General features: G+C 35.9%; 1 protein-coding gene across 4 annotated transcripts in view; it reads left to right on the forward strand.

The window, feature by feature from the left end:
* Positions 1–429: 429 nt before the first annotated feature.
* CBR4 (carbonyl reductase 4) overlaps positions 430–14,581 on the forward strand; it is a 97,438-nt gene continuing 83,286 nt past the window's right edge. The window contains exons 1-4 of one of the 4 annotated variants that reach the window (XM_058720937.1): positions 430–784; positions 3,025–3,145; positions 3,787–3,923; positions 6,504–6,638. In XM_058720937.1, the coding sequence (XP_058576920.1) occupies positions 643–784; positions 3,025–3,145; positions 3,787–3,923; positions 6,504–6,638 (535 nt within the window). In that variant the 5' untranslated portion in view covers positions 430–642. Of the gene's footprint in view, positions 785–1,985; positions 2,192–3,024; positions 3,146–3,786; positions 3,924–6,503; positions 6,639–14,581 lie in introns of those variants that run through there. The other 3 variants (XM_058720939.1, XM_058720936.1, XM_058720938.1) reach the window with 3 other exon arrangements.

Genomic DNA, 14,581 nt, shown 5'->3' on the forward strand with positions numbered 1-14,581 from the left:
CAATAGGCAGGGCATCTAGTCTCTAGCCAAAAACAAATCCTGGATGAAAGGCAGACATTGGAACTCTGAATAATGTATATTCTGGGTTCTAACTAAGATAATCAATTTATCTCGGTTGACAGCACTCTCCTAATTTTAAAATGTTAAGTCCAGGGTCTTAACCCTTAGTTCCAGGCAAACTGGAATGGCAGGTCATCCGAACTCTAATTCCGACTGCCAGGTCCCAACGGGTATGGAGGTACCCTCCCGCCTTGATTCCTTTGAGTACATTTCCCACTGAGCAGTGCGCCCTTGCCCCTTCCATTCTTGCGTGAAGACTACAAGTCCCAGCATGCAGCGCAACTCTAATAGGCCAGTCCTCTGCGCTCGGGCTCTTTCACGCCCGTGTCTCCCGTAGGGCGCAGGGCCTGGAGGCCTGTGCGAGCTGACGTTGATGCGTATACGTCATACTCTTCGCGCCTCTTCCCCCGCCTTCTGGGTGGCTAAAGTCCGGTGGCAGGAGGCGTAAAGCGGTGCTTTTTCCGAGGCTGTCTGGCGGTTTTTTGGGGGGGAGCCCCCGTGGCTTAAAAAACCGAGGGAATCTGGATAGGGGCCGCCACTCCTAGCCCTCCTTCCTCCGAGTTTGCGACTCCGCGGTCCAAGATGGACAAAGTCTGTGCTATTTTTGGAGGCTCCCGGGGCATTGGGAGGGCAGTGGCCCAGTTAATGGCTCAGAAAGGCTACCGACTGGCCATCATCGCCAGAAATCTGGAACTGGCCAAAGCCGCCGCCGGTGACCTCGGCGGTAGGTACCAAACTAGAATTGTCCACTTGTGGGGCTGCAGCCCGAGAGCCTAAAGTCTCCTCGTTCGTAAAACGAGGCCTGGCCATTAAGGCTCTGTTTGGCTTCCCGCGTTCAGTAGCAGCCTTTCCTCAGTGTGGACAACAGACTGGGTGGAGAACCCCTTATCACCGTTTCCCGCAGTGTTTCCTGCCACGCTGCCTGCAGCCAAGGGCAGAACAACTTGGGGTTTTCTTTGAAACTTAGCAGTCTTGTGAGGCCCCATTAATTAAGCACTCACCTCCCTGAGGCTAGTGCTAACCGTGAGTCGCTGTTTTGTTTTGGTGTCTGGAAGGAGGGAGACACAAACTTTCTTTGTAGGGTAAAGGGCTCACTGGTGCCGCGAGGTCCCGGGCGCCGCCTGGAGACTGGGCTGGGTGGAGAGGAGTTAAGGCAGGAAGAATAGGCGTGTCAAGCCTGAAAGGCTCTGTATAGTTTTGCTGTGGGCTGTTTTGGCCCACGTGCAAATACACAGTGTTTCATAGACAAAACTCTTTTTAGTACCAGCTAGTTTTGAGATATACCTGTTTTGGCTCTTTACCTCCATAAGCATTTAATAGGTTATTAAATTGTTTTGGTGGTTTTTACAAATGGACAAATGAGACTTCCAGGTTCCTTTTTATTGCATTTAGAATTCTTTTTTTTGTTGTTTATTAATAATGGATTAGTAATTACTTTTCATTATTTTGCAAACTTAAGTCTTTTGATCGTAGGGAGAAGTAGGATGTAGGATAGATGCTAAGACGCTGCTATTGTTTACTTACTAGAACGGACAAATGCTCCTTATTCACTATCATGGAGGCATTGGGAAGTTTAGAGGCCTGGGATGCATCTGGTGGCTGTAACCTTTAAAATAACAATACTGATTGGTTCACCCTAATTGTGCACATGGGTTGGGAAAATATTAGGCTCTTTAAAGAAGCAAAACAGGGGCGCCTGGGTGGCTCAGTCGGTTAAGCGGCCGACTTGGGCTCAGGTCATGATCTCGCGGTCCGTGAGTTCAAGCCCGGCGTCGGGCTCTGTGCTGACAGCCCAGAGCCTGGAGCCTGTTTTAGATTCTGTGTCTCCCTCTCTCTGACCCTCCCCCATTCATGCTCTGTCTCTCTCTGTCTCAAAAATGAAATAAATGTTAAAAAAATTAAAAAAAAAAAAGCAAAACAAAAAACAAGTTACAGAGCAGGGAGAAATTCAGTGAATGTTTCTTGCTGCTCATATTTACTACCATTATGTTATTCTGACAAGAGAGTGAGAAAGTGATTTTCCTCATGGGGTCATCCCAAGCCATTAGTGTTTGCTGGAATAGATAAAAACTGTTGGTTGAGCTTCCAAGGGTTATTGTGGACCCAACAGGTTTTCAGATGAATGCCAACGGTGAGTCACAGAGGATGCTTTGGGCCTTTCATTTCCTTGAATTATGTGTTCCATAAGTGTTTGGTTTGCACACTGTTTCCAGAGAAATGAGAGTGTAATTTTAGTGTTAACATAATAGGCAAGGTCAGCCAGAAAATAAGGAATTGTTTAGTTTTCAAAAACCCCTATATTTTAGAGTATTAAAATGATGTATTATTAAATAGAGAATGCTTTCTTTGAAGTGTATTCTTTTGATATTTACGCATTTTTTAAAAATGGACACTTAAAAGGAAGTAACAGTTGTTTTTAGTAAAAAGTTATTTTTTTTGTGTGTTTTTTAGTTTTTGCATTTTGTTTTCTTTTTACAGCTTCCTGCTTTGTAATGGTCAGCCTTGAATAATAGTTATTCTAATATATGTGCCATAGTAAAAAAAAAAAAAAAAAAAAAAAAAAAAAAGTGTGAGAAACCCTAGGGTATATTCTCAGGATCAGGAAACCAGTTAAACACAACTGTAACAATTAGACATAAATTTATTTTTTAAAAAAATGTGTATTTTGAGAGAGAGAAAAAGGGTGAGTGGGGGAGAGGCAGAAAGAGGGAGAGAGAGAGAGAGAGAGCCATTTTTTGTTGATGAAGAAATATTTTTAAGGTTTACTTCCCCACCGACCTCCATCCCAATTTTATTAGACTGAACTCCATGAGTAGAGGAATCTATGACATAATCATCTTTTATCTGTAGGTTCTAAATTAGCACAGGTGTAGGTCCTAGTAGATGCTTAACAAATGTGTATTGAATAATTTTTAAATTCAAGTCATAATTTATAAGCAGTTCTAATTTAACTTTGTTGTTTAGGAGATCATTTGGCATTTAGCTGTGATGTTGCCAAAGAATGTGATGTTCAAAATACATTTGAAAAGATGGAGAAAAATTTAGGTCGAGTTAATTTCTTGGTAAATGCAGCTGGAATTAACAGGTTAGTCACAGACTTAAGTATTTTTCTAATTGTTTTGGTATGAGTAAATATATTAACTTATTTTACTTCTAAGTGGAAGAAAATATGTATTTTAAAAATTGGTCTATCTATACTTCCTTTTATATTGAGATATACAATAAGGGTACAATTTGATCAATTTTAACATGTAATCACATTCATAGTGAACTGTAGAACATTTCTAGCACTCTAGAAGGCTTTCTCTAGTTTCTTTCCAGTTAATACTTATAGATAACCTCTATTCTGACTTCTGTCACCATTATATAAGTTTTTTCAGTTCATGAACTTAATGGTATCAAAATAGAGATTTTTTTTCTTTTTAAAAGGTGAATTTAGGACAGAATACTTAGAATAGTATATTAATTTTCTTGCTAACAAGGCTTACTATAATATGGGATTTGCTCAGTTTATTTAAGCTTTTTTGGCTACTTTTAGCTGATAGGAATATTCGCCTCTCAGCCAGCTTCTAAGTTATCTTTTCTAGTTTATCACTTATTTTAATGCCTCTCAAATCAGATTTAAAATGGGACTCTGTAGACTTTCTAGCTCAAATATATACTTCTTGACTTTTTAAATTTGTTTTATCACGTTTTTAATTTATATGCCACTGCTGTTTTTTGTAGGGATAGCCTTTTAGTAAGAACAAAAACTGAAGATATGGTATCCCAGCTTCATACTAACCTCTTGGGTTCCATGCTGACTTGTAAAGCTGCCTTGAAGACTATGATTCAACAACAGAGAGGGTCTATTGTTAATGTAGGTAAGTCTTCACCTGTGAAATTGTTTATCTCATAGTGCCATAAAAATATTTAATTGACTAATTTGGAGTTTATACATGTGTGAAACTTGGATGAAATGGGTCTTTTTATTTGTGGAAAAAGGATTTGATTAGGTGATTTGTGGGTAAAACGGGAATCACGGATTCACATCTTTCTAGTGATCAAAATGTTAACATTTTTTTTTAATGTTTTTATTTATTTTTGAGAGAAAGACACAGAGCAAGTGGGGGAGGGCCAGAGAGAGAGAGACACACACACACAGAATCTGAAGCAGGCTCCAGGCTGAGCTGTCAGCACAGAGCCCGACTTGGGGCTCGAACTCACGAACTGTGAAATCATGACCTGAGCTGAAGTTGGACACTTAACTGACTGAGCCACCTAGGCGCCCCAAGCTGTTTGACTTTTTAAGAGAAATTGGACACCCTGATTTTCATGGGAAACCTGGTTTTTAAAATACAGATAAGGAAAGTAGATTGAAAAATTTTAGGTATTGGAGGATAGAAAATGATCCCTACAGCAGTTATGTGTGTCACTGATAAATCTAGTACGGAGGTTTAGGAGGAAGTTTTAAGTGAATAATCTTTTTAGTTTTTTTAGAGTGACTGTAACTTAACCCCTAGTTTTCAGTTCATCTGACCCATGGAGTAGTAGATAAACCACATAGGTGTGTTCATAGACCTTAAAACGCAAAATGACTTAGAATTTTATTTCAGTTTGGTAATTTGAAAATAGCATATCATCTGCCTTTTAATTTTAAGTGGTCATACCTTAAAAGGCTGCAAAAGGGGAATGCTGCTCCATTAGAGTAAATGATCCTATTTTTAATATAGGAAATGGCTGTCCAAGCCAAAATGTAGGGTTTTTCTCTTTTGAAGATGAAACACGAATACTGTGCTAATAAGAATTAGAACATTTTTGACATTTACCCTTAAAAATGCAAGAAATAGATTTTCTTAAAAAAGATTAGTAAATGATTAAAAAGTAAAAGATTTAGTTGACCTTTGCCTTGTAACACAGCCAGGTAATGATTTTGGATTCTCAGAAGCTGGTATACTGGCCTGTATATATCACCTGATAATATGGGTGTTTGTTTAACTCTAAAATATCCCCTTTTTAGATATATTTAAAAAACCCACATCAGTCCTTCGTGTACATGCAAAACTTTTAGAATTGTGCGAAAAGTAAATAATAATTGAAAATAAATTAGGAGAATCTTTTTACAGAAAAGACTACTTTAAACTACTAAAAGTTCATTGATTTAGGAGTTAACACTTATTCACTAGATGAACAATAGTGTGTGGCATGAACTAAAGTTTCCTATTTGGCCTTTCTTCCATGCCTATATTTTTCTTTCTTTTTTGTATCTCTCCATATTTCTCTTTCTCCCAAATACCCATTTCTCTGTCTGTGTTTTCTCTGATGTTTTTTTCCCTCTCTTTCTTCTTCTTCTTCTTTTTTTTTTTTTTTAAAGAGAGAGAGAGAGAGAGAGAGAGAGAGAGAGAGAGAGAGAGAGAGAGAGAGAATGTGCACACTTGAGCAAGCCAGGGAGGGGCGGGGGAGGGGGGGAGAGAGAATCCTAAGCAGGCTCCACATTGTCAGCACAGAGCCCAACTCAGGGCTCAGACTCACGAACTGTGAGATCATGATCTGAGCTAAAGTTAAGAGTCGGATGCTTAACTGAGCCACCTATGTGCCCCTCTTTTCTCTCTTTCTGTGCTTCACAGTTCTTTTCATCTGTCATTAACTGGCATGTAATATATAATGTAGATATATTAATATAAAAAGTGTTTGGGGTGTTTTTCTTTTCCTAAAATAAAATTACTTTTTCAAAAGTTTTGTGAAGTTCTTGATTAATTTTTATATCATAAATACAGGTCACTGGTGCAGAAAATTGTTTCCCCACTTCTGTTTTACCAGAATTTATTTGCATACGGTTGATATTTGAATTATAAATTATTCTTTCATATTCGTATAAATGAGACCACCCAAGAATCTTTAGTAGGCAGTACTAGCTATAATACATCACTGAAGATAACTAAATTGCAGTTTTACAAAGAGCTTATAATGAACCTTAGTTAATTTAGATTGATGGTAGTTCAAACTTAGTGAGATTTATCTTCAGATGAACTATCTTTTTTAGTTGGAAATGAATATGTCCTTAATCTGTGTTGTAGAATCATAAAATTAATCTGCCTTTGTCTGACTTTTTCTGGTTTTAACCTCTTCCTACTGGAAGCCTTTAAAAATACTGTAGGATTTTCACCATGTCTCACCTACTAAGAGATGAGATTGGGTTTCTTTCACTTAATGGATCAGTTCTCAAGCCCTTGCCTGACATAAGAAGTTTTATGTAAGCTTCTTTCAGAACCTGTTTTCTGTTTGTATCTGGAGCAGATTCCAACCCTAAGTCTTACCACTCAAATGATGCTGGTTAGAATTCCTAATTTTAGCAAAGGACAAGGTAAAATGCTTTGTGCCTTTGTTTGTTTCCTGTAAGATTATCTAAATATTCAAGTAATCCATTAATTGGTTTGAATTTGCTTTCATTTTATTTTTTCTAGGAAGTATTACTGGTTTAAAAGGCAATTCTGGCCAGTCTGTGTACAGCGCCAGTAAAGGAGGATTAGTTGGGTTTTCACGTGCTCTTGCTAAAGAAGTAGCAAGAAAGAAAATTAGAGTGAATGTGGTCGCACCAGGTCAGTGAACACTTTTTTCTTTTTTTTAAAAAAAATTGAAGCATAGTTGATATACGCCATTATGTTAGTTTCAGATGTACAACATAGTGATTAAAAAATGATGTATATTATAAAATGTTCACCATGATAGGTGTAGCTTTCATCTGTCAGTATGCAAAGTTTTTACAATATTACTGACTATATTCTCTATATTCTACTTTCCATCGCTGTGACTTATTTATTTTATAATTGGAAGCTTGTACCTTTTAACCCTCTTCACCTATTTTGCCCATCCCTTCATCTTCCTCCCCTCTGGCAGCCATCAGTTCTCTGTATTTATGAGTCTGTTTCTGGTTTTGTTTGTTTTCTTTTTTAGATTCCACACACAAGTGAAATCATGCTATTTGTCTTTTTCTCTCTCTTATTCACTTAGCATAATACCCTCTAGGTCTGTCTATGTTGTTACCAATGGCAAGATTTCATTCTTTTTTATGATTGAGTAATATTCCGTGTGTGTGTGTGTGTGTGTGTGTGTATGTGTGTGTGTGTGTATCACACCTTTATCCATTTATCCATCATGGTTGCACATTTAGGTTTTTTCCATTTCTTGGCTATTGTAAATAATAGTAGATTAAACAGGGGGGGCATATATTTTTATGAATTAGTATTTTTGTTTTCTCTGTGTAGATATCCAGAAGTGGAATTACTGGCTCATATGGTATTTCTGTTTTTAATTTTTTGAGGAACCTCCATGCTGTTTTCTATAGTGGCTGTGCCTTCCCACCAACAGTGCTCAATGGTTTCCTTTTCTTCACATCCTTGCCAATACTTGTTATTTCTTGTCTTTTTGATACTAGTCATTCTGAAGGTATAAAGTGATATCTCCTTGTGGTTTTAATTTGCATCTCCTTGATGATTATTGATGTTGAGCATCTTTTTATGTGTCTGTTGGCCATCTGTGTGTATTCTTTGGAAAAACGTTGAATCAAGTCCTCTGCTCATTTTTTAATGGGGCTATTTGTGGTTTTTTGGTGTTGAGTTGTAGAAGTTGTTCATATATTTTGGATATTAATTCCTTGTTGGATATATCATTTGCAAATATCTTCTCCCATTTAGTAGGTTGCCTTTGGTTTTGTTGATAATTTTTTCCTGTGGAAAAGCTTTTTAATTTGATGTAGTCCTAATAGTTTATTTTTGCTTTTGTTTCCCTTGGCTGAGGAGACAGATCCAGAAAAATATTGCTAAGGTGAATGTCCAAGATGTTACTGTCTGGCTTTTCTTTTTTCTTTTCTTTTCTTTTTTTTTTTTTTTTTAGAATTTTATGGATTCAGATGTCACATATAGATCTTTAATCTATTTTGAGTTTATTTTTATGTATTGTGTAAGAAAGTGGGCCAGTTTCATTCTTTTGCATGTAGCTGTCCAGTTAACACAATTTACTGAAGAGACTGTCTTTTCTTCATCGTATATTCTTTTCACCTCTGCACAGATTAATTGACAATGTAAGAATGGGTTTATTTCTGGGCTCTCCATTCTGTGCCATTGATCTATGTGTCTGTTTTTGTGCCAGTACCATACTGCTTTGAATACTGTAGCTTTATAATATAGTATAAAATCTGGGATTGTATTACCTCCAGCTTTGTCCTTCTTTCTCAAGATTGTTTTGGCTATTTGGGGTCTTTTGTGATTCCTTATAAATTTTAGGATTCTTTGTCCCTAGTTCTGTCAAAAATTACTATTGGTATTTTGATGGGGATCACACTGAATCTGTTGATTGCTTTGGGTAGTATGGACATTTTAACAATATTAATTTTTGCAGTCCATGAACATGGAATATCTTTATATTTATTTGTGGCATTTTCAGTTTCTTTCATCAGTGTCTTATAGGGTTCAGAGTGTAGGTCTTTTACCTCCTTGGTTAAGTTTATTCCTTAGTATTTTATTCTTTTTGGTATAATTGTAAATGGGATTGTTTTTTAAATTTCTCTTTCTGCTGGTTCATTATTAGTGTATAGAATTGCAACACATTCCTGTATTGGTTTTGCATCCTGCAACTTTACTGAATTCATTTATTACTTCTAGTAGGTTTTGGTGGACTCCTCAAGATTTATATATATTATATAGATCATGTCATCTTCAAATAGTGCCAGTTTTATGTTTTTCTTTTTAAACGTAATTTATGTATACTTATGGCTTTGTACAGTAATAGCAAAGATTGTTCCTGTGTTTGTAAGTACATCAGCATCATCAGGCACTTCTGAGAGAGTATCAGAATAGGAGCATGGACTCTTCACTATTAATAAATTCTTTTTTTTTTTAAGGTTTATTTATTCATTCTGCAAGAGAGAGAGCGCACACGCATGCATGAGTGCAGGGGAGGGGCAGAGAGAGAGGGAGAGAGAGAATCCCAAGTGGTCTCCACTAAGCACAGAGCCCGATTTGGGACTTGATCCCATGACTCTGAGATCACAACTTGAGCCCATATCAGTAGTCTAATACTTAACCAACTGAGCCACCGAGGCTCCTCATTAAATACTTGGGTAGTGAAATTTGTGAGGGTATGACTATATCTTGACAGGACTTAAATGGCTACATCTGGCCACACTGCCAGTCTGTGCGCCACCTTCAAGAAGGAGACCAAGAGTAATGCCAGTTTGCTTGCATAAACCACATTGCATTTTTAAATAAATGATTACTCTCAAACTGAAACCACAAGAGAAACTTCTCATTTAAAAATCAGTTATAAATTAAGAACTCTTAAGAGCTGAATGTTAAGAATTTCAAGGTAGGTAGGGGGTGAGTATTGGTAACATATCCACTAGTTGGACAATTCAAAATGGTATACTATTGGAGAACTATTTCCATTTTAAGTGTCCTCTCTCTTCTTGGAATATTCCATTGATTTATTGCTCATTGGCATACATTTGCTAGTTAATTTAGACTTTGTCAGTGTCAAAGCAGAACTTTCCAAGTAATGCATCTATTACCTAAATATGTTTCTTAAGTTATCTTATGGGAACAATACTTATTTATATTTAAAATATTTGAATAGGTCTATAATATGCTTTTAATAAAAGTACAAACCAGAAGGAATAATCAAACAAGGATGCATATGTGATGTCATTTGCACATTTAATCAAGCAGTCATGTACTGACATAGTAATTTCTCTAGAAAGTCAATATTCAGACAGAAAAAGAATTGCTAGGGATCACATGTTTGTTTTCAAAATAGACAAGATGCTCTTCGCTGGACTTCGTTGTACCCCAGAGAACTACCCAGGATTCATGTTAGAGTTTCAAAACAAAGAAAAACTTGAAGGGTAAAAAGATACTTACACAGACTCAGGGAAGAAACATCCTTTTTGAAGTCAGTCTATGAAGTAGCAAGATTTTAACAGCAATTTTATTTGTGGTTGTTTCCTTAATGAATGGATGGGGGCTCCGAGGCTCATTGTGCAATGGCATGGGAGGAGGAAAGTGGTAGGACATGGTAACAGAAATGAGAATGTGAATAACCTGGCACCAGAAAGTACTATTACATATGCATGAGGCACTGCTTAGAGGAACTAAGGTTCCTAACATCAGACATATGTTGAAGTGGCCAACAATGAAGATGACTGTTTAATAGATGTGGCTTTTTAATAATTTTCAAAATAGTAGAAGTCACAGTGGGAAACTTACAATAGAGCTAGCCTTCTGTAGGAAATCTATCAGAAACACTTGTCTTTTTGTTAAATATGTAGGAAAAACCAAGCCAGCAGAGATGCAATTCACTTGTAAGACAAAGCAAGTTTGATTTGGGCTAAGTACACAGAAATCAGAGACTTCTCAAGAAAACAAGTAGAACATTATTGTGCACCTGTTTCTTTTAATGTGCTGACTTTGGGCATTCCTCATGGCTTGAAAATACTGGTGGATTAAATGGGATGCAAAGCCAATTAACTTGGTCTGTCAGTTACAGGTAATTGGGAAATATTAAAACAGTGATTAGAATTAATGTAGTCTGGTAAAGGCAAAACAAATTTTCCAATTCTTAACTTATGCTAAGGGTTTAAAATATAAATTCAAATATACAATTTACATCTGGTTTCTTGGTCTTCAAGTTAATTGCCTGAGATTTTAAACAAGTTCTATTCAATAGCCATCTGTACTCATGAACAAAAGCATTCTACAGATCACTTAAGTCCCTTTTAAAAATTTCCTCCAATTTAAATTTCCACATTATGCTAAATAATCTGTAAGATGGAAAGGGAAAGAGGGATGAAGTGTCAGTGTGTTGATATAATCTTCAAGATAATTATAAAGCCAACTTTCACAATACCAAATGCGAGCACAGAGTTATAAGAGAAAACTTTTGCCAAAGCTTATCTTGAAGTGGTTTAGTTGCTCAGTTTGAGAAATGGACCATATTATAGATTCTGGTCTCTGTTCTGATCTACAGATGTTACAGGCCTCCCAGAGGGGACTGAAACAAAGCAGCATATAAGCATCTATCAGAAGACTCAGTGCTATGCAGTGTGTTTAGTTCACAGGATAATAGAAGCAGTTGGAATACCTACATAAAAACATATTAAGTTCCTAAACATGAACTGCAAAATGGTCATAACTATATGTCACTCTTCAGCCAAAATAGGGCCAGAAATGTTGAATAGGTAAGTATTAATTACAATGACTTTAAGATTAGAAACCTTCCTCAAGTACCATCCCAAAGTGTACAGACCAGTTAAACATGTATAAAATTAGTACTAATCCAGCTAGAAATCCAAAAATGAAAATTATGGATGCTGCATCAAGTATCTGGGATTCCATAAATTTATAAGCAGACAGTATAACAAAATAGACTCTAGTTTTAAGAAAACATTACAGTTCAGTATCCCAAAAATATGAAGAAGTCTCACAATAACATCAAAAATCATTTTATCTGGAAGTTAGAACCATTTAAATGTACAAATTTGAAAATAACAAAATGAATTAAAAAATAAGAGCTGTACAAAGTTGATGTTTAATCTTTTTAAAAAAAGATTTTGACAAGTCCATTATTTCAGCAGATTGGTTAACAAGCTGTTAGTTCTCATGTGAATTATGTGGCAATGCTGTTCACTGGAGGTGCAGAATGGAGAGCTTGGTTCTTTGTGATTTGTCAGTTCAGGAGATCGTAGGTAGTACAGACAGAAGTTTTAACTTACCAAGGACATGAGACCATGGCATTATTGTAAAAAGTGTAAACTATCCTTGGACCAAATGGATATAAAAAAACCAAAAACATACACAAATTACCTGGATTAGTAAAGAGGGTGATAAAAAGGTGCTAAAACTCAAATCTACATTATCACTGTTTGGTGTGATAGAAGCTTCGCATAGATATTTCCTTGGCTTTTGGATAAAATGATTGTTTTTGTATACCTGTGCCAGTTATCCATGGGATCTTTGTCCTAGCTTACTGTAGGTATTGAAGAATTGATTATCTATATGAGAAAAGACATTTTGGTTCATTGGTTGGTTGTTTGAGAGTGTTAGGTTGGAGTAGATCTTTGCCACTTTTCCATTTCAAGTCACTAATGACTCCAGCTTGTATTTTGGAATTGGTGTTTTATTTGTCAGTGATGCTGAACTAGCAGGGATCAGGGAATTGTCAAAATGTCCTGATAACCCTTGTGCTCTGTAATGTGACTTCATCTCAATGAACATTTGATAAATGACTGTGGTTTCGATACAGCCATTTTGGGGGGGCAGGGGAGGAAAGAAAAGAAAATAAACTAAAACCTGTAGTCATTTTGACACTGCTTTCTGTTTGTGTATGCTTATGTAACCTGGTTGATTTTTGTGTTAGCTTAGTTAAACCATGTACAGAATTACTTGATTCTCGATTACTTGAGATTTGGGATGTATGTATTTGCTTCCCTCCTTTAGGGATTGCAGTAGTGTGGGTGGTGAAGAGTTAGTTCTAGTTCATGATGATCTAAAAGTTGAATGATTTAAGGGTAATGCAAGTGTTTCTAACTCATAATAATAACTCAGCAGATTTCCTGAAGTGTCTCCTATATGCAAGGGTTCCAAACTTATAAAAAAAAATGAGTAAGATATTTCTGCTACAAGGAGCTAAGTACAGTGACAAAGACTGACATGTAAACAAATAATTACAATGCCGTATGATGAATATAAAGTAGAGGAACATATATATATATATGATGCTATGGAAACACTGAAGAAGGAATGCTTAATTTTGTCAAAGTGAATCAGTCGTCAAGGCAACAGACTAAATAGTGGGAATCCAGTTTGTATACAAAGGGAAGTTTTATGAGTGTTAATGGAAGTGTGTTTGTATAGCCTTTCCTAAAGATTTTACTTTCCAGTGCCAATTTGTACTACAGAAAAAAAACCTTATTGCTAAAAATGTGGCCATTTCATAGGGTGACCTTTCTTATGTTGGGGATACATATTTAGCAGGATTCATAGTCTGAATATGTTTATTGGTCAGAAGTGAAGTGTAAGTGGAAGTAGAAGAATTAAATTGATTCTATGGATTATTTATTTATTTTGGGTAGTAATTTCAACCAGATTTGTCATGTCTTTTAATAGAACTGACAAACCTCAGAATTAACAAATATGTTTCTTCTTATGTCAGTTTTCCTGGTCACCTTCAAATGGAGTTTCCAGTTAAGGAAAACAATTAAGAAGCAAATCATAACAGAAAAAGCAAGAAAGGGAAAATAATAAATTAGGCCATTAATCCCTGCCTAATATTATTGACTTTTTAAAGATCAGTTAGTTACTAAGCTTTGGTATTCAAATATAAAATAAATTTCTCATCATGGATAAATCTCACTGATTAGAAAATACTGAATATGAGAAACAATATTTGATAAATTGAAACTATAATGGGTACATAACTTTAAAAACGTGTTTTCAGTAGATAACACAAACATGGTACAAAATTCAAAAGTATAAAAAGGCATAGATTGAAAAGTGAGTCTTCTCTAATCATCTAGTTTCTTTTCTCAAAAGCAACCACTAGAGTTAACTAGAGTCTTCAGTATTTTACACACAACCCAATAAAGTATGTGTGTGTGTATAAATACATATAATATATAAAAATATAAATCTGTATTTATTTATGTGAATATACAATTTGTGAATATATAAATATATATATAAAAAGAAAACACAAATTGTATCATGCTGTTTGTAGAGTTCTGTACCTTGGTTTTATTCATAGTGCAGTAGTGTATCTTGGAGTTGATTCCATATTATTCTATATAGAATTGCTTTACATTTTTAAAATCTCAGCTTCATGGAAGTATAACTCATATGTCATGCAGTTCACCCATTTAAAGTGTGCACTTCAGTGGTTTTAGTATAGTCAAAGAATTGTTCTATCATCACCACAATACATTTTAGAACATTTTCATCATCCCAAAAGAAACCTGTAGCCGTTAGCATTCACTCCCCATTTCCCTCCAATCTCCCCAGCTTCTAGCAACCACTAATAACCCACTTTCTGTCTCTGTAGAGTTCCCTATTCTGATACAGTTCATATAAATGAAATCATACAATATGTGGTCTTATGTGACTGCTGTATCACTTTTAGTGGCTGAATTAAAACACAATAATGTCTGTCTTAGGGGTGTACCATAATTTATTTAACCTGTTGCCTCTTGATGGGCATTTGGGTTGCTTCTGATCTTTTGCCATTATAACTAATAATGTGGTGACAGTACCTGTGTGCAATTTATCTTGTACATGTATGAGTATATGAGTATAATCCTGGGAATGAAACTTCCAAGACTCAAAGGGTATATGCATTTTAAGTTTTGACAAGTAGTACGGCATTGCATTTATTTGTGTAGGATACCTTAAGTGTCTACCCTTTCCCCCCTTTTTAAGTTGAAGAGCTTTTACATTTACTGCTTGGAGAAAATCTTGTTGACAAATGCTTGCATAAGCTTTGCAGCTACTCAAAACAG

Source organism: Neofelis nebulosa, chromosome 3 (genome assembly GCF_028018385.1).
Source record: "Neofelis nebulosa isolate mNeoNeb1 chromosome 3, mNeoNeb1.pri, whole genome shotgun sequence".
NCBI classification, from domain to species: domain Eukaryota; kingdom Metazoa; phylum Chordata; class Mammalia; order Carnivora; family Felidae; genus Neofelis; species Neofelis nebulosa.